Source organism: Aquarana catesbeiana, linkage group LG11 (assembly GCF_042186555.1).
Source record: "Aquarana catesbeiana isolate 2022-GZ linkage group LG11, ASM4218655v1, whole genome shotgun sequence".
Lineage (NCBI taxonomy): Eukaryota > Metazoa > Chordata > Amphibia > Anura > Ranidae > Aquarana > Aquarana catesbeiana.
This window is the reverse complement of record NC_133334.1, coordinates 257,239-278,091: the sequence shown is the minus strand read 5'-3', so window position 1 is coordinate 278,091 and position 20,853 is coordinate 257,239. Positions and strand designations below refer to the sequence as shown.

Below are 20,853 nucleotides of genomic sequence, written 5' to 3'. Positions count from 1 at the left end.
GAAGCGGTGGAGAAGCGGTGGAGAGGCGGTGGAGAGGCGGTGGAGAGGCGGTGGAGAGGCGGTGGGAACGTGGTGGAGAGGCTGTGGAGAGGTGATGGGAAGGCGGTGGAGAGGCTGTGGAGAGGTGATGGGAAGGCGGTGGAGAGGCGGTGGGAAGGCGGTGGAGAGGCTGTGGAGAGGTGATGGGAAGGCGGTGGAGAGGCGGTGGGAACGTGGTGGAGAGGTGGTGGGAAGGCGGTGGGAAGGCGGTGGGAATGCGGTGGAAAGGCGGTGGAGAGGCGGTGGGAAGGCGGTGGAGAGGCGGTGGGAAGGCGGTGGAGAGATGGTGGAGAGGCGGTGGGAAGGAGGTGGAGAGGCGGTGGGAAGGCGGTGGAGAGGCGGTGGGAAGGCGGTGGAGAGGCGGTGGGAAGGCGGTGGTGGAGAAGCGGTGGAGAAGCGGTGGAGAGGCGGTGGAGAGGCGGTGGAGAGAGGGTGGAGAGGCGGTGGAGCGACGGTGGGGAGGCGGTGGGAAGGCGGTGGAGAGGCGGTGGGAAGGCGGTGGAGAGGCGGTGGAGAGGCGGTGGGAAGGCGGTGGAGAGGCGGTGGGAAGGCGGTGGAGAGGCGGTGGGAAGGCGGTGGTGGAGAGGCGGTGGAGAAGCGGTGGGAAGGCGGTGGAGAGAGGGTGGAGAGGCGGTGGGAAGGCGGTGGAGAGGCAGTGGAGAGGCGGTGGGAAGGTGGTGGAGAGGCGGTGGGAAGGCGGTGGAAAGGCGGTGGAGAGGCGGTGGGAAGGCGGTGGAGAGGCGGTGGAGAGGCGGTGGAGAAGCGGTGGAGAGGCGGTGGGAAGGCGGTGGAGAGGCGGTGGGAAGGCAGTGGAGAGGTGGTGGAGAGGTGGTGGAGAGGCGGTGGAGAGGCGGTGGAGAGACGGTGGAGAGGCGGTAGGAAGGCAGTGGAGAGGCAGTGGGAACGCGGTGGAGAGGCGGTGGGAAGGCGGTGGAGAGGTGGTGGAAAGGCGGTGGAGAGGCGGTGGAGAGGTGGTGGAGAGAGGGTGGAGAGGCGGTGGAGAGACAGTGGAGAGGCGGTGGGAAGGCGGTGGAGAGGCGGTGGGAAGGCGGTGGAGAGGCGGTGGGAAGGCGGTGGAGAGGCGGTGGAGAAGCGGTGGAGAGGCGGTGGAGAGGTGGTGGGAAGGCGGTGGAGAGGCGGTGGGAAGGCGGTGGTGGAGAGGCGGTGGAGAAGCGGTGGAGAGGTGGTGGAGAGAGGGTGGAGAGGCGGTGGGAAGGCGGTGGAGAGGCGGTGGCGAGGCGGTGGGAAGGTGGTGGAGAGGCGGTGGGAAGGCGGTGGAAAGGCGGTGGAGAGGAAGAGGTGGAGAAGCGGTGGGAAGGCGGTGGGAAGGCGGTGGGAAGGCGGTGGAGAGGCGGTGGGAAGGCGGTGGAGAGGCGGTGGAGAAGCGGTGGAGAAGCGGTGGAGAGGCGGTGGGAAGGCGGTGGAGAGGCAGTGGAGAGAGGGTGGAGGGGCGGTGGAGAGAGGGTGGAGAGGCGGTGGGAAGGCGGTGGAGAGGCGGTGGGAAGGTGGTGGTGGAGAGGCGGTGGAGAGGCGGTGGGAAGGCGGTGGGAAGGCGGTGGAGAGGCGGTGGGAAGGCGGTGGTGGAGAGGCGGTGGAGAAGCGGTGGAGAGGCGGTGGAGAGAGGGTGGAGAGGCGGTGGAGAGAGGGTGGAGAGGCGGTGGGAAGGCGGTGGAGAGGCGGTGGAGAGGTGGTGGAGAGGCGGTGGGAAGGCGGTGGAAAGGCGGTGGAGAGGAGGCGGTGGAGAAGCGGTGGGAAGGCGGTGGAGAGGCGGTGGGAAGGCGGTGGGAAGGCGGTAGAGAGGCGGTGGAGAGGCGGTGGAGAAGCGGTGGAGAGGCGGTGGGAAGGCGGTGGAGAGGCGGTGGGAAGGCGGTGGAGAGGCGGTGGGAAGGCAGTGGAGAGGTGGTGGAGAGGTGGTGGAGAGGCGGTGGAGAGGCGGTGGGAAGGCGGTGGAGAGACGGTGGAGAGGCGGTAGGAAGGCGGTGGAGAGGCGGTGGGAAGGTGGTGGAGAGGCGGTGGGAAGGCAGTGGAGAGGTGGTGGAGAGGTGGTGGAGAGGCGGTGGAGAGGCGGTGGAGAGACGGTGGAGAGGCGGTAGGAAGGCAGTGGAGAGGCAGTGGGAACGCGGTGGAGAGGCGGTGGGAAGGCGGTGGAGAAGCGGTGGAGAGGCGGTGGAGAGGTGGTGGAGAGAGGGTGGAGAGGCGGTGGAGAGACAGTGGAGAGGCGGTGGGAAGGCGGTGGAGAGGCGGTGGGAAGGCGGTGGAGAGGCGGTGGGAAGGCGGTGGAGAGGCGGTGGAGAAGCGGTGGAGAAGCGGTGGAGAGGCGGTGGGAAGGCGGTGGAGAGGCAGTGGAGAGAGGGTGGAGAGGCGGTGGAGAGAGGGTGGAGAGGCGGTGGGAAGGAGGTGGAGAGGCGGTGGGAAGGCGGTGGAGAGGCGGTGGGAAGGCGGTGGAGAGGCGGTGGGAAGGCGGTGGTGGAGAGGCGGTGGAGAGGCGGTGGGAAGGCGGTGGGAAGGCGGTGGAGAGGCGGTGGGAAGGCGGTGGTGGAGAGGCGGTGGAGAAGCGGTGGAGAGGCGGTGGAGAGAGGGTGGAGAGGCGGTGGAGAGAGGGTGGAGAGGCGGTGGGAAGGCGGTGGAGAGGCGGTGGAGAGGTGGTGGAGAGGCGGTGGGAAGGCGGTGGAAAGGCGGTGGAGAGGAGGCGGTGGAGAAGCGGTGGGAAGGCGGTGGAGAAGCGGTGGGAAGGCGGTGGAGAGGCGGTGGGAAGGCGGTGGGAAGGCGGTGGAGAGGCGGTGGAGAGGCGGTGGAGAAGCGGTGGAGAGGCGGTGGGAAGGCGGTGGAGAGGCGGTGGGAAGGCAGTGGAGAGGTGGTGGAGAGGTGGTGGAGAGGCGGTGGAGAGGCGGTGGGAAGGCGGTGGAGAGGCGGTAGGAAGGCAGTGGAGAGGCGGTGGGAAGGCGGTGGAGAGGCGGTGGGAAGGCGGTGGAGAGGCGGTGGGAAGGCAGTGGAGAGGTGGTGGAGAGGTGGTGGAGAGGCGGTGGAGAGGTGGTGGGAAGGCGGTGGAGAGGCGGTGGGAAGGCGGTGGAGAGACGGTGGAGAGGCGGTAGGAAGGCAGTGGAGAGGCGGTGGAAAGGCAGTGGAGAGGCAGTGGGAACGCGGTGGAGAGGCGGTGGGAAGGCGGTGGAGAGGCGGTGGAAAGGTGGTGGAGAGGCGGAGGAGAGGTGGTGGAGAGGTGGTGGAGAGGCGGTGGACAGGCGGTGGGAAGGCGTGGAGAGACGGTGGAGAGGCGGTAGGAAGGCAGTGGAGAGGCGGTGGGAAGGCAGTGGAGAGGCAGTGGGAACGCAGTGGAGAGGCGGTGGGAAGGCGGTGGAGAGGCGTTGGGAAGGCGGTGGAGAGACGGTGGAGAGGCGGTGGGAAGGCAGTGGAGAGGCGGTGGGAAGGCAATGGAGAGGCAGTGGGAACGCGGTGGAGAGGCGGTGGGAAGGCGGTGGAGGGGCGGTGGAGAGGTGGTAGGAAGGCGGTGGAGAATTGGTGGAGAGGTGGTGGGAAGGCGGTGGAGAGGCGGTGGGAAGGTGGTGGAGAAGCGGTGGGAAGGCGGTGGGAAGGCGATGGAGAGGCAGTGGGAAGGCGGTGGAGAGGCGGTGGGAAGGCGGTGGAAAGGCGGTGGAGAGGCGGTGGAGAAGCGGTGGGAAGGCGGTGGAGAGGCAGTGGGAAGGCGGTGGAGAGGCGGTGGGAAGGGGGTGGAAAGGCGGTGGAGAGGCGGTGGAGAGGTGGTGGGAAGGCGATGGAGAGGCGGTGGGAAGGCGATGGAGAGGCGGTGGGAAGGCGATGGAGAGGCAGTGGGAACGCGATGGAGAGGCAGTGGGAACGCGGTGGAGAGGCGGTGGGAAGGCGATGGAGAGGCGGTGGGAAGGCGGACACGCCCATTGGTAGCTTTCGGAGCTTATGGGAAGGAAGATGAATCCCGAGTAGGTCAGGATTTTTAGTCAGAAATAAAGACAAAGTAAATTAGGAATTTCCCTTCCTTATCCTTGAATATGGTGATTGTGGGAAGCAGTTTTGTATGTTCGTGTGGTGCGGATCGGACAGAACCGGTTCTGTGATGTAAACCTAAAGCTTTAACTACTATAAAAAAATTATAACCAAAAAGTTACACGGAGAATTCAAAGGGACATCTTAAGGGTTAAACAAGAAAAAGCTTTTTTGCTTAAGTTATCCCAACACCCTCCCAACCTACCTCCACCATACTGACTATAGAGGGACCCCAATACTGTCTGTGCATGCTGCAATCCAGAGAGGACACAGGGGTCTGCGAGTGCAGGGGGCCAACCTACCTCCAAACCAACTATACAGGGACCTACCTACCTCCTCCATACTGACTATATATAGAGACCAACATACCTCCTCCATACTGACTATAGAGGGACCTACCTACCTCCTCCATACTGACACTTACCACATTTCCTGTGGGGGACACAGAGGGCGGAGTGCAGGTGGTGAAGGATGGCCCCCTCCGGACACACACAGGCCTCTGTCAGTGCTGAACACACCTCAGAGTCTTCAAGATCAATCTCATTATTCTGACACGTCCGTGGAACGTCACACACCGCCAGACAAGCCTGATAAACCAAAGATGGCGGACACTGGAACGCTGTGTGAGAGAGAATGTACACCGTGATGGGGAATGTACAGAATATACACTGTGACTGACCCAACCAGGACAGGGGCTTTTGGAGAGGACTAGGGGTAAGCCTCCTACCCACTGATTATGGCCCCTAGAGAGATCTTGTACAGGTTAGTGGTCCTCCTGCAGACTGGGTTGGAGAGGGAATATGGTGGTCCTCATGCAGACTGGGTGGGAGAGGGAATTTGGTGGTCCTCCTGCAGACTGGGTGGGAGAGGGAATTTGGTGGTCCTCCTGCAGACTGGGTTGGAGAGGGAATATGGTGGTTCTCCTGCAGACTGGGTTGGAGAGGGAATATGGTGGTCCTCCTGCAGACTGGTTTGGAGAAGGAATATGGTGGTCCTCCTGCAGGCTGGGTTGGAGAGGGAATATGGTGGTTGTGACAAACTCACCCGGGACAGAGGCTATTGGAGGGGACTGAACGCAAGCCTCTTGCCCACCGATTATGGGCCCTAGCATTTGGGGGAATGGTGCTCTCTGTGAGCTGTATGCCTGGGGACCCTGGGGTTGGTGTTACTTTGGATTCAGCTCCATGTCCCCCCAAAACACACAGACTCTGGAACCCGTTATATGCCATATTAGAATGATAAGACTGAATTATTCTGTTGGGACACATCCTGTGAGGAGATGCTGGTGTCATCAACCTGTGTTTATGTTAATTGAATGAGCTAATGACATTGTCCTCTATACAAGGTAGGAGACGGGACGACTGCTATTGTGTTGATATAACTGTGTGAAGCTCGGTGACCACAAGTCTGGGCGAAAGGTCATGTCTCAGTCACCTAGGCTGTATAAAGGATTAGATAATTAGCTCATGTTAATTAAGTTACAGTTGTATTGTTAGAGGAGGTTCCAACGGCATATAAAGTCTTGTAACTTTGATTCATAATAAACAGTCCATGTTAGCAGTGAAGCAAGTGTCGCCTTGTTTTCTGCTCAGAGAGGTTGGAATATCTGATATCTGTATACAGAGTGGGAGGAAGTGGTATATGACGGAAGCACTCAAGCGGAGTGTGGGACGTTCCGTGACAGTGGTCCTCCTGCAGACTGGGCTGGAGAGGGAATATGGTGGTCCTCCTGCAGACTGGGCTGGAGAGGGAATATGGTGGTCCTCCTGCAGACTGGGTTGGAGAGGGAATATGGTGGCCCTCCTGCAGACTGGGCTGGAGAGGGAATATGGTGGTTCTCCTGCAGGCTGGGTTGGAGAGGGAATATGGTGGTCCTCCTGTAGACTGGGTTGGAGAGGGAATATGGTGGCCCACCTGCAGACTGGGTTGGAGAGGGAATATGGTGGTCCTCCCGCAGACTTGGCTGGAGAGGGAATATGGTGTCCCTCCCGCAGACTGGGTTGGAGAAGGAATATGGTGTCCCTCCCGCAGACTGGATTGGAGAGGGAATATGGTGGCCCTCCGGCAGACTGGGTTGGAGAGGGAACATCTGGTGGTCCTCCTGCAGACTGGGTTGGAGAGGGAATATGGTGGCCCTCCTGCAGACTGGGTTGGAGAGGGAATATGGTGGCCCTCCTGCAGACTGGGTTGGAGAAGGAATATGATGGTCCTCCTGCAGACTGGGTTGGAGAGGGAATATGGTGGTCCTCCTGTAGACTGGGTTGGAGAGGCTTCTTCACTTGGGACCAAAATATTTATCAAGAATATCTCTCCAGAGATCTATGAAGATAAATAATTCCACCTTTTCAGACTGCTGGAACATTGTATGAGTTTGCTTCATAGACTGTTGCTGGACAGTCTGAGGTGGGGTGGGGTCACTGCTGGTTATGTGTGTCTCCCCCAAAGTGTGCCTTCTAGGTGTGAATTCCCATTGAGTCACCTATTGTTTCTGTCTGATCATCTTTTGGAGACAAGATTAATATTGTGACCATTGACCTTGTTATTGGACCATTGTGGGGTGTTCTGTGTGGATAATAATGTACGTTGTATTCGGGGGTTGTGCATGGCAGATAGTCTGGTCACCTAGGCTGGTCCCCATAGTCTGGTTACCTAGGCTGGTCCCCATAGTCTGGTCACCTAGGCTGGTCCGGATAGTCTGGTCACCTAGGCTGGTCCGGATAGTCTGATCACCTAGGCTGGTCCCCATAGTCTGGTCACCTAGGCTGGTCCCCATCGTCTGGTCACCTAGGCTGGTCCCCATAGTCTGGTCACCTAGGCTGGTCCCCATCGTCTGGTCACCTAGGCTGGTCCACATAGTCTGGTCACCTAGGCTGGTCCACATAGTCTGGTCACCTAGGCTGGTCCCCATAGTCTGGTCACCTAGGCTGGTCCCCATAGTCTGGTCACCTAGGCTGGTCCCCACAGTCTGGTCACCTAGGCTGGTCCCCATAGTCTGGTCACCTAGGCTGGTCCCCATAGTCTGGTCACCTAGGCTGGTCCACATAGTCTGGTCGCCTAGGCTGGTCCCCATCGTCTGGTCGCCTAGGCTGGTCCCCATCGTCTGGTCACCTAGGCTGGTCCCCATAGTCTGGTCACCTAGGCTGGTCCCCATAGTCTGGTCATCTAGGCTGGTCCCCATAGTCTGGTCACCTAGGCTGGTCCCCATAGTCTGGTCACCTAGGCTGGTCCCCATAGTCTGGTCACCTAGGCTGGTCCCCATAGTCTGGTCACCTAGGCTGGTCCCCATAGTCTGGTCACCTAGGCTGGTCCACATAGTCTGGTCACCTAGGCTGGTCCCCATAGTCTGGTCACCTAGGCTGGTCCCCATAGTCTGGTCACCTAGGCTGGTCCGGATAGTCTGATCACCTAGGCTGGTCCCCATAGTCTGGTCACTTAGGCTGGTCCCCATCGTCTGGTCACCTAGGCTAGTCCCCATCGTCTGGTCACCTAGGCTGGTCTACATAGTCTGGTCACCTAGGCTGGTCCCCATAGTCTGGTCACCTAGGTTGGTCCCCATAGTCTGGTCACCTAGGCTGGTCCCCATAGTCTGGTCACCTAGGCTGGTCCCCATAGTCTGGTCACCTAGGCTGGTCCCCATAGTCTAGTCACCTAGGCTGGTCCACATAGTCTGGTCACCTAGGCTGGTCCCCATAGTCTGGTCACCTAGGCTGGTCCCCATAGTCTGGTCACCTAGGCTGGTCCACATAGTCTGGTCACCTAGGCTGGTCCCCATAGTCTGGTCACCTAGGCTGGTCCACATAGTCTGGTCACCTAGGCTGGTCCCCATAGTCTGGTCACCTAGGCTGGTCCACATAGTCTGATCACCTAGGCTGGTCCCCATAGTCTGGTCACCTAGGCTGGTCCACATAGTCTGATCACCTAGGCTGGTTCATATACACCATGATGAGGAATGTAGGGAATATACACCATGACGGAGAATGTAGGGAATATACCCCATGACGGAGAATGTAGGGAATATACCCCATGACGGGGAATGTAGGGAATATACCCCATGATGGGGAATGTAGGGAATATACACCATGATGGGGAATGTAGGGAATATACCCCATGATGGGGAATGTAGGGAATATACCTCATGATGGGGAATGTAGGGAATATACCCCATGATGGGGAATGTAGGGAATATACCCCATGATGGTGAATGTAGGGAATATACCCCATGATGGGGAATGTAGGGAATATACCCCATGATGGGGAATGTCGGGAATATACCCCATGATGGGGAATGTCAGGAATATACCCCATGATGGTGAATGTCGGGAATATACCCCATGATGGTGAATGTCGGGAATATACCCCATGATGGGGAATGTCGGGAATATACCCCATGATGGGAAATGTCGGGAATATACCCCATGATGGGGAATGTCGGGAATATACCCCATGATGGGGAATGTAGGGAATATACCCCATGATGGGGAATGTAGGGAATATACCCCATGATGGGGAATGTAGGGAATATACCCCATGATGGGGAATGTAAGGAATATACCCCATGATGGGGAATGTAGGGAATATACCCCATGATGGGGAATGTAGGGAATATACCCCATGATGGGGAATGTAGGGAATATACCCCATGATGGGGAATGTAGGGAATATACCCCATGATGGGGAATGTGGGGAATATACCACAATGACGGGGAATGTAGGGAATATACCCCAATGACGGGGAATGTAGGGAATATACCCCATGATGGGGAATGTAGGGAATATACCCCATGATGGGGAATGTAGGGAATATACCCCATGATGGGGAATGTAGGGAATATACCCCATGATGGGGAATGTAGGGAATATACCTCATGATGGGGAATGTAGGGAATATACCCCATGATGGGGAATGTAGGGAATATACCCCATGATGGGGAATGTGGGGAATATACCACAATGACGGGGAATGTAGGGAATATACCCCAATGACGGGGAATGTAGGGAATATACCCCATGATGGGGAATGTAGGGAATATACTCCATGATGGGGAATGTAGGGAATATACCCCATGATGGGGAATGTAGGGAATATACCCCATGATGGGGAACGTAGGGAATATACCCCATGATGGGGAATGTAGGGAATATACCCCATGATGGGGAATGTAGGGAATATACTCCATGATGGGGAATGTAGGGAATATACTCCATGATGGGGAATGTAGGGAATATACCCCATGATGGGGAATGTAGGGAATATACCCCATGATGGGGAATGTAGGGAATATACCCCATGTTGGTTGCTATGGAGTGATGGGGGGGTGCTTTTGGGCAGGGGTGGGTTCTGTTGATGGGGGGGTACTTTTGGGTGGGGGTGTGCTCTGTTGATGGGGGGTGCTTTTGGGTGGGGGTGTGCTCTGTTGATGGGGGGTGCTTTTGGGCGGGGATGGGCTCTGTTGATAGGGGGGTGCTTTTGGGTGGGGGTGGGCTCTGTTGATGGGGGGTGCTTTTGGGTGGGGGTGGGCTCTGTTGATGGGGGGTGCTTTTGGGTGGGGGTGTGCTCATGATGGGGAATGTACGGATTTCGTTCTGTTTTCTTATCTAATCAGAATCTGAGAAATCCCACCCACAATATGCCCCGCTCAGCCACACATTAGCCCCACCCACTAACGTTTGCTGTATATTTATTACTAGATTTTAGTCCCGCCCCCAGCGATGGGTGTGGTCCACTTACGGCAGAAGTTGGGGTTCCTCCATTGGATGCAGACGTTGAATTTGTGGCACATGGCAGCATACGCGGTCAGCGCTTTACATGGATCCCGGACGTACTCGGCGTCCTGCGCCCACAACTCGCAGAATTCCTCAGGGGACACCTGAGACGGGACAGAGGAGAGGTCAGACATCACCTGAAACATCAACTGTCTGAGTTCACGTTCCTCTGAGACCTAACTGGGCCCCGGAAGTCATGTGAGTGAAAGGGGCGGGGCCAGGGACAGTCAGGGGAGAAAAGAGCTAGATGATGCCTGATGTCCTCCAGGCAGGAAATGCGGCCGGCTTTATTAGATGTACAACTCGCTTCTGTCCGAATATAAATTTGGATGAAATTTTGGGGGAATTCAGAGATTCGGATGTATGCAAATCTCTGAATGAAATAGGAAGGAATTTCGTTTCATTTATGAATTCCAAATTTGGGAAGGATTGAAGTTGTGTGAAGAATAGTTGGTTGCTATGGAGTGAGCGGGACGCCGTGTCCTTAGCAACCGATAATTCATCAGCTGTCAGCGGGATTCTCCTCCCCCGAGAAATGCCGGCAATGAAAGATTCAGAAAAAACAGCGAGCGCCCCTCCCCCCCGAACCTTACCAGGCCACTTGCCCTCAACATGGGGGGGTGCTTTTGGGGCAGGGGTGGGCTCTGTTGATGGAGGGGGTGGTTTTGGGCAGGGCTCTGTTGATGGGGGGTGCTTTTGGGTGGGGGTGGGCTCTGTTGATGGGGGGGTGCTTTTGGGCGGGGGTGGGCTCTGTTGATGGGGGGTGCTTTTGGGTGGGGGTGGGCTCTGTTGATGGGGGGTGCTTTTGGGTGGGGGTGGGCTCTGTTGATGGGGGTGCTTTTGGTTGGGGGTGGGCTCTGTTGATGGGGGGGTGCTTTTGGGTGTGGGTGGGCTCTGTTGATGGGGGGTGCTTTTGGGTGGGGGTGGGCTCTGTTGATGGGGGTGCTTTTGGGTGGGGGTGTGCTCTGTTGATGGGGGGTGCTTTTGGGCGGGGATGGGCTCTGTTGATAGGGGGGGTGCTTTTGGGTGGGGGTGGGCTCTGTTGATGGGGGGTGCTTTTGGGCGGGGATGGGCTCTGTTGATGGGGAGTGCTTTTGGGTGGGGGTGGGCTCTGTTGATGGGGAGTGCTTTTGGGTGGGGGTGGGCTCTGTTGATGGGGGGTGCTTTTGGGTGGGGGTGGGCTCTGTTGATGGGGGGGTGCTTTTGGGCGGGGGTGGGCTCTGTTGATGGGGGGGTTGCTTTTGGTTGGGCTCTGTTGATGGGGGGGTGGTTTTGGGCGGGGGTGGGCTCTGTTGATGGGGGGATGGTTTTGGGCGGGGGTGGGCTCTGTTGATAGGGGGGTGCTTTTGGGTGGGGATGGGCTCTGTTGATGGGGAGTGCTTTTGGGCGGGGATGGGCTCTGTTGATGGGGAGTGCTTTTGGGTGGGGGTGGGCTCTGTTGATGGGGAGTGCTTTTGGGTGGGGGTGGCCTCTGTTGATGGGGAGTGCTTTTGGGTGGGGGTGGCCTCTGTTGATGGGGGGGTGCTTTTGAGCGGGGGTGGGCTCTGTTGATGGGGGGGTGCTTTTGAGCGGGGGTGGGCTCTGTTGATGGGGGGTGCTTTTGGGCGGGGGTGGGCTCTGTTGATGGGGGGGTGCTTTTGGGTGGAGGTGGGCTGTTGATGGGGGGTGCTTTTGGGCGGGGGTGGGCTCTGTTGATGGGGGGGTGCTTTTGGGTGGAGGTGGGCTCTGTTGATGGGGGGTTGCTTTTGGGTGGGCTCTGTTGATGGGGGGATGGTTTTGGGCGGGGGTGGGCTCTGTTGATAGGGGGGGTGCTTTTGGGTGGGGGTGGGCTCTGTTGATGGGGGGTGCTTTTGGGCGGGGATGGGCTCTGTTGATGGGGAGTGCTTTTGGGTGGGGGTGGGCTCTGTTGATGGGGAGTGCTTTTGGGTGGGGATGGGCTCTGTTGATGGGGAGTGCTTTTGGGTGGGGGTGGGCTCTGTTGATGGGGGTGCTTTTGGGTAGGGGTGGGCTCTGTTGATGGGGAGTGCTTTTGGGTGGAGGTGGGCTCTGTTGATGGGGGGTGCTTTTGGGCGGGGGTGGGCTCTGTTGATATGGGGTGCTTTTGGGTTGGGGTGGGCTCTGTTGATGGGGGGTGCTTTTGGGTGGGGGTGGGCTCTGTTGATGGGGGGGTTGCTTTTGGTTGGGCTCTGTTGATGGGGGGGTGGTTTTGGGCGGGGGTGGGCTCTGTTGATGGGGGGATGGTTTTGGGCGGGGGTGGGCTCTGTTGATAGGGGGGTGCTTTTGGGTGGGGATGGGCTCTGTTGATGGGGAGTGCTTTTGGGCGGGGATGGACTCTGTTGATGGGGAGTGCTTTTGGGTGGGGGTGGCCTCTGTTGATGGGGGGGTGCTTTTGAGCGGGGGTGGACTCTGTTGATGGGGGGTGCTTTTGGGCGGGGGTGGGCTCTGTTGATGGGGGGGTGCTTTTGGGTGGAGGTGGGCTCTGTTGATGGGGGGTGCTTTTGGGCGGGGGTGGGCTCTGTTGATGGGGGGGTGCTTTTGGGTGGAGGTGGGCTCTGTTGATGGGGGGTTGCTTTTGGGTGGGCTCTGTTGATGGGGGGATGGTTTTGGGCGGGGGTGGGCTCTGTTGATAGGGGGGGTGCTTTTGGGTGGGGGTGGGCTCTGTTGATGGGGGGTGCTTTTGGGCGGGGATGGGCTCTGTTGATGGGGAGTGCTTTTGGGTGGGGGTGGGCTCTGTTGATGGGGAGTGCTTTTGGGTGGGGATGGGCTCTGTTGATGGGGAGTGCTTTTGGGTGGGGGTGGGCTCTGTTGATGGGGGTGCTTTTGGGTAGGGGTGGGCTCTGTTGATGGGGGGTGCTTTTGGGCGGGGGTGGGCTCTGTTGATATGGGGTGCTTTTGGGTTGGGGTGGGCTCTGTTGATGGGGGGTGCTTTTGGGTGGGGGTGGGCTCTGTTGATGGGGGGGTTGGTTTTGCGTGGGTTCTGGTGATGGGGGGTGGTTTTGGGCGGGGGTGGGCTCTGTTGATGGGGGGTGCTTTTGCGTGGGCTCTGGTGATGGGGGGTGGTTTTGGGCGGGGGTGGGCTCTGTTGATGGGGGGTGCTTTTGCGTGGGCTCTGGTGATGGGGGGTGGTTTTGGGTGGGGGTGGGCTCTGTTGATGGGGGGGTTGCTTTTGCGTGGGCTCTGGTGATGGGGGGTGGTTTTGGGCGGGGGTGGGCTCTGTTGATGGGGGGGTGCTTTTGGGCGGAGGTGGGCTCTGTTGATTGGGGGTTGCTTTTGGGTGGGCTCTGTTGATGGGGGGTGGTTTTGGGCAGGGGTGGGCTCTGTTGATGGGACAAGGGCCTCTTCCCGACAACCCTGGCCAGTACTTGTGGGGGTCTGAGGGCGGGGGCTTATTGGAATCAAGGGGACCCCCCCGATCCCGGCCAACCCCCCCCCGGTGAATGAGTATAAAAAAGGAAAATAAAGAAACAAATGTCCTCCGATGAACGCCCCTCCCCCCTGAGAGCTCTGCACCCACCAAGGCCCCCCGCCAGCTGACAGTTCTTAAGGGGTCATGATTGACGATCGATCTTCTTACCGGGACATTTATTGTTTGTTCTTTTTTATTGTTTTTTTTTTTTTTTTAAATAAAGGAATTGAAGTGTTTTCATTATCTTTATTGTAACAAAATAGAATACAACCAGAGGCATACATCTCATTCATCGCTCGTATGTCTCATTCATCGCTCATGTGTCTCATTCGTTGCTCGTATGCGTCATTCATCGCTCATATGTCTTATTAATTGCTTGTATGTGTCATTCATCGCTCGTATGCATCATTCATTCATCGCTCGTATGTCTCATTCATCGCTCATATGTCTCATTCATCGCTTGTATGTGTCATTCATCGCTCGTACGCGTCATTCATCGCTCGTATGCATCATTCATCCCTCGTATGTCTCATTTATCACTCATTCATCACTTGTATGCCTCATTCGTCGTTCGTATGCCTCATTCATCGCTCGTATATCTCACTCATATGCATCATTCATCGCTCATATGCATCATTCTTCGCTCGGTATGCGTCATTCATCCCTCGAATGTCTCATTCATCCCTCGAATGTCTCATTCATCGCTCATTCATCACTCGTATCCATCATTCATCGCTCTTATGTCTCATTTGTCACTTGAATGCCTCATTCGTCACTCGTATGTCTCATTCATTGCTTGTATGTCTCATTCATCGCTCGTATGCCTCATTCATCACTCGTATGCCTCATTCGTCGCTCGTATGCGTCACTCATCGCTCGTATGCGTCATTCATCGCTCGTATGCATCATTCATCGCTCGTATGCTTCATTCATCACTCGTATGCGTCATTCATCCCTCGTATGTCTCATTCATCACTCATTCATCGCTTGTATGTCTCATTCATCGCTCATTCATTCTTAGTATGTGTCATTCGTCACTCTTATGTCTAGTTTGCCGCTCATATGCCTTATTCATCGCTCAAATGCGTCATTCATCGCTCGTATGCATCACTCATCGCTGGTATGTCTCATTCATCGCTCATATGCGTCATTCATCCCTCAAATGTCTCAATTATCAACCATTCATCGCTCATATGGATCATTCGTCGCTCTTATGTCTCATTTGTCGCTTGAATGCCTCATTCGTTGCTCGTATGTCTTATTCATTCCTCGTTGTTGTGGAAAATGTTATATTAATGTATTGTCATAAGAGTCTCCCAGTGTCTGTCCTCTTGCAGCCCGCTCTGAAGAGCTGACTGGGGTAGACTGACGCTGGTTGAGACCTGTTAGGTAGCGGAAAACTTCCTGGTGTTTGGAGAGAGGTGTTTGCGGAGAGAGGACATGTCCGCCAGCAAAGGGCCCCTGTGCAATGCACAGAACGATCGTCTGGTGGGGATGCGTTCGCTCTGCAAAGACATTATCGGTTTAGCAGGGATTTGCTCTGGTCACCCCTGGTATGCCTGATCAACATGTTTGGAGTGCCATGATGTACACCTGCAGATAATATCCCATCCACGAGGAACTCTAGTCATCGTCATTTGGTTGTATTTGGTTGTGTTGTTAAATCCTTATTTGGTCATTCACATCCTGTGTTCATTTCCTGTGAGGTCACAAGCTTTGTAAGAGGTGTTTGGCTGTTGGAAGCCCAACCCTCAAGCTTTGGGACTTCCTGTTGATATGTTAATAAAGTGGCTCACTCGCAGCTGAGAGGAGGCTGGCTGGCAGAGCGATGGTGGAGCTGATAACAGAGGATGGGCTACACCAGAGGACGGGCTACACCAGAGGACGAGCTACACCAGAGGATGGGCTACACCAGAGGATGAGCTACACCAGAGGATGGGCTACGGCAGAGAATGCGCTACGCCAAAGGATGGGCACACACCAGAGGATGGGCTACGGCAGAGGATGGGCTACGGCAGAGGATGGGCTACGGCAGAGGATGGGCTACACCAGAGGATGGGCTACACCAGAGGACAGGCTACACCAGAGGACCGGCTACGGCAGAGGACGGGCTACGGCAGAGGACGGGCTACGGCAGAGGACGGGCTACACCAGAGGATGGGCTACACCAGAGGATGGGCTACACCAGAGGATGAGCTACACCAGAGGATGAGCTACACCAGAGGATGGGCTAGGGCAGAGAATGCGCTACGCAAAGGATGGGCACACACCAGAGGATGGGCTACGGCAGAGGATGGGCTACGGCAGAGGATGGGCTACACCAGAGGATGGGCTACACCAGAGGATGGGCACACACCAGAGGACGGGCTACACCAGAGGACGAGCTACGGCAGAGGACGGGCTACGGCAGAGGATGGGCTACGGCAGAGGACGGGCTACGGCAGAGGACGGGCTACACCAGAGGATATGCTACACCAGAGGATATGCTACACCAGAGGGTGGGCTACACCAGAGGATGGGCTACACCAGAGGATGGGCTACACCAGAGGATATGCTACATCAGAGGATATGCTACACCAGAGGATGGGCTATGGCAGAGGATGGGCTACGGCAGAGGATGGGCTACGGCAGAGGATGGGCTACACCAGAGGATGGGCTACACCAGAGGATATGCTACACCAGAGGATATGCTACACCAGAGGATGGGCTACACCAGAGGATATGCTACACCAGAGGATGGGCTACACCAGAGGATATGCTACACCAGAGGATGGGTTACACCAGAGGATGGGCTACACCAGAGGATGGGCTACACCAGAGGATGGGCACACACCAGAGGATGGGCTACGGCAGAGGTTGGGCTACACCAGAGGATATGCTACACCAGAGGATGGGCTACACCAGAGGATAAGCTACGGCAGAGGATGAGCTACGGCAGAGGATGGGCTACGGCAGAGGATGGGCTACACCAGAGGATATGCTACACCAGAAGATATGCTACACCAGAGGATGGGCTACACCAGAGGATGAGCTACACCAGAGGATGGGCTACACCAGAGGATATGCTACACCAGAGGATGGGCTACACCAGAGGATGGGCTACACCAGAGGATGAGCTACACTAGAGGATGGGCTACACCAGAGGATGGGCTACGGCAGAGGATGAGCTACACCAGAGGATGGGCTACACCAGAGGATATGCTACACCAGAGGATGGGCTACACCAGAGGATGAGCTACGCCAGAGGATGGGCTACGCCAGAGGATGAGCTACGCCAGAGGATGAGCTACACCAGAGGATGGGCTACGCCAGAGGATGAGCTACGCCAGAGGATGGGCTACGCCAGAGGATGAGCTACGCCAGAGGATGGGCTACGGCAGAAGGAAAGACATATGATCAAAAGGTGAGATGCATTTATATCATTAGATGAAATTGTTATTATTATTAGAAACAGGAGATTTGGCTGTATGCTCTGTGTGCAGCCAAATTTCGCTGTCACTCATATGCCTCATTCATCCCATGTATGTCTCATTCATCGCTCGTATGCCTCAATCATCACTCATTCATTGCTCGTATGCCTCATTCATCACTCGTATGTCTCATTCATCACTGTTATGCGTCATTCACTAGCGCTGCACCATCACTTTCCCATTTTACTTTTTGCATTACTCATCGCTCGTATGCATCATTCATCGCTCATATGTCTCATTCATCACTCGTATGTCTCATTCATCGCTTGTATGCGTCATTCATCATTCGTATGCATCATTCATCACTCATTCATCGCTCGTATGTCTCATTCATCACTCGTATGTCTCATTCATCACTCGTATGCGTCATTCTTCCCTTGTATGACTCATTCATCACTCATTTGTTGCTTGTATGCCTCACTCGTCACTTGTATGCATCATTCGTCACTCGTATGCCTCATTTATCGCTCGTATGCATCACTCATATGCATCATTCATCGCTCGTATGTCTCATTCATCGCTCGTATGCATCATTTGTCACTCTTATGTCTAATTTGACGCTTGAATGCCTCATTCGGCGCTCGTATGTCTCATTCATCCCTTGTATGTCTCGTTCATCGATCATTCATTGCTCGTATGTGTCATTCCTCACTCGTATGCGTCATTCATCACTCATATGTCTCATTTATCGCTGTTATGCATCATTCATTGCTCGTATGTCTCATTCATCGCTCATTCATCCCTCGTATGCCTCATTCGTCGCTCTTATGTGTCATTTATTGCTCATATGTCTCATTCATAGCTCGTATGTCTCATTTATGGCTGTTATGCGTCATTCACTAGCGCCGCACCATCACTTTCCCATTTTACTTTTTGCATTCATCACTCGTATGTCTCATTCGTCGCCCGTATGTGTTGTGCCCTATTTAAAGTCCCAGGACAAATTCATTTTTTAGGGTGGATGAGTCGGGGGACGGTGGAAGGCCCCCCATGTTAAGGGCATGTGACCTGCTATGGTTCAGGGGGGTCTCACACTCCTTGGCAACCATCTACTCCTCACATAGAACTCAAATCGGTCCGAAAATGTGGAATTTATATGAAAATTAATAAACAAAATTAATTCTGAAATAAAACAAGGAAAGGAAATGAGTTACATCAAATCCATCCCAATCCATTCCAATCCATTCCAAATCATCCCAATCCATCCAAATCATCCCATCCCAATCCATCCTTATCCACTGAAACCATCCCATCCCAATTCATCCAAATAATCCCAATCCATCCCAATCCATCCAAATCATCCCAATCCATTCCATCCCAATCCATCCAAATCATCCCAATCCATTCCATCCCAATCCATCCAAATCATCCCAATCCATCCCAATCCATCCAAAACCATCCAAATCATCCCAAACCATTCCAAATCATCCCAATCCATCCAAATCATCCCATCCCAATCCATCCCATCCTTATCCACTGAAACCATCCAATCCCAATCCATCCAAATAATCCCAATCCATTCCATCCCAATCCATCCAAATCATCCCAATCCATTCCATCCCAATCCATCCAAATCATCCCAATCCATCCCAATCCATCCAAAACTATCCAAATCATCCCAAACCATTCCAAATCATCCCAATCCATCCAAATCATCCCATCCCAATCCATCCCATCCTTATCCACTGAAACCATCCCATCCCAATCTATCCCAATGCATCCAAATCATCCCAATCCATCCCAATCCATCCAAAACCATCCAAATCATCCAAAACCATCCCAATCCATCCAAATCATCCCAATCCATCCAAAACCATCCAAATCATCCCAAACCATCCCAATCCATCCAAAACCATCCAAATCATCCCAAATCATCCCAATCCATCCAAAACCATCCAAATTATCCCAATCCATCCAAAACCATCCAATCCATCCAAATCATCCCAATCCATCCCAATCCATCCAAAACCATCCAAATCATCCCAAACCATCCCAATCCAACCAAACCATCCCAATCCAACCAAATCATCCCAATCCATCCAAAACCATTCAAATCATCCCAAACCATCCCAATCCATCCAAATCATCCCAATCCATCCCAAATCATCCCAAACCATCCCAATCCATCCAAATCATCCCAATCCATCCCAAACCATCCCAATCCATTCCAATTCATCCAGATCATCCCAATCCATCCAAAACCATCCAAATCATCCCAATCCATCCCAAATCATCCCAATCCATCCAAAACCATCCAAATTATCCGAGTCTACCCAAAACTATCCAAACCATCCCAATCCATCCAAATCATCCCAATCCATCCAAAACCATCCAAATCATCCCAATCCATCCAAATCATCCCAATCCATCCAAAACCATCCAAATCATCCCAATCCATCCAAATCATCCCAATCCATCCAAAACCATCCAAATCATCCCAAACCATCCAAATCATCCCAATCCATTCCAATCCATCCAAATCATCCCAATCCATCCCAATCCATCCAAAACCATCTCAATCCATCCCAAATCATCCCAATCCATCCAAAACCATCCAAAATCATCCCAAAACCATCCAAATCATCCCAATCCATCCCAATCCATTCCAATCCATCCAAAACCATCCAAATCATCCCAATCCATCCCAAACCATCCAAATCATCCCAATCCATCCAAAACCATCCAAATCATCCCAATCCATCCCAAACCATCCAAATCATCCCAATCCATCCAAAACCATCCAAATCATCCCAAACCATCCAAATCATCCCAAACCATCCCAATCCATCCAAATCATCCCAATCCATCCAAAATCATCCAAATTATCCCAATCCATCCCAAATGATCCCAATCCATCCAAAACCATCCAAATCATCCCAATCCATCCAAAACCATCCAAATCATCCCAATCCATCCCAAACCATCCAAAACCATATAAATCATCCCAATCCATCCAAATCATCCCAAACCATCCAAATCATCCCAATCCATTCCAATCCATCCAAATCATCCCAATCCATCCCAATCCATCCAAAACCATCCCAATCCATCCCAAATCATCCCAATCCATCCAAAATCATCCCAAAACCATCCAAATCATCCCAATCCATCCCAATCCATTCCAATCCATCCAAAACCATCCAAATCATCCCAATCCATCCCAAACCATCCAAATCATCCCAATCCATCCAAAACCATCCAAATCATCCCAATCCATCCCAAACCATCCAAATCATCCCAATCCATCCCAATCATCCCAATCCATCCAAAACCATCCAAATCATCCCAAACCATCCAAATCATCCCAAACCATCCCAATCCATCCAAATCATCCCAATCCATCCAAATCATCCCAATCCATCCAAAATCATCCAAATCATCCCAATCCATCCCAAATCATCCCAATCCATCCAAAACCATCCAAATCATCCCAATCCATCCAAAACCATCCAAATCATCCCAATCCATCCAAAACCATCCAAATCATCCCAATCCATTCCAAACCATCCAAATCATCCCAATCCATCCCAATCATCCCAATCCATCCAAAACCATCCAAATCATCCCAAACCATCCAAATCATCCCAAACCATCCCAATCCATTCAAATCATCCCAATCCATCCAAAATCATCCAAATCATCACCATCCATCTCAATCCATCCAAAACCATCCAAATCATCCCAATCCATCCAAAACCATCCAAATCATCCCAATCCATCCCAAACCATCCAAAACCATATAAATCATCCCAATCCATCCAAATCATCCCAAACCATCCAAAAACCATCCAAATCATCCCAATCCATCCAAATCATCCCAATCCATCCAAAACCATCCAAATCATCCCAATCCATCCCAATCCATCCAAAACCATCCAAATCATCCCAAACCATCCAAATCATCCCAATCCATCCCAAATCATCCCAATCCATCCAAAACCATCCAAATCATCCCAATCCATCCAAAACCATCCAAATCATCCCAATCCATCCCAAACCATCCAAAACCATATAAATCATCCCAATCCATCCAAATCATCCCAAACCATCCAAAACCATCCAAATCATCCCAATCCCTCCAAAACCATCCAAATCATCCCAATCCATCCCAATCCATCTAAATCATCCCAATCCATCCAAATAATCCCAAGCACCCCC

The 20,853-nt window shown here is 54.2% G+C and overlaps 1 protein-coding gene across 1 annotated transcript in view; it reads right to left on the bottom strand.

Annotated features, from left to right (window-relative positions):
• The window catches only part of OTOG (otogelin), a 310,396-nt gene that overhangs the window by 107,365 nt on the left and 182,178 nt on the right, over nt 1-20,853 (bottom strand). The window contains exons 40-41 of the mRNA XM_073605993.1: nt 9,785-9,923; nt 4,481-4,675 (exon numbers count right to left, since the gene is read on the bottom strand). Of these exons, the coding sequence (XP_073462094.1) occupies nt 4,481-4,675; nt 9,785-9,923 (334 nt within the window). The remainder of the gene's footprint in view (nt 1-4,480; nt 4,676-9,784; nt 9,924-20,853) is intronic.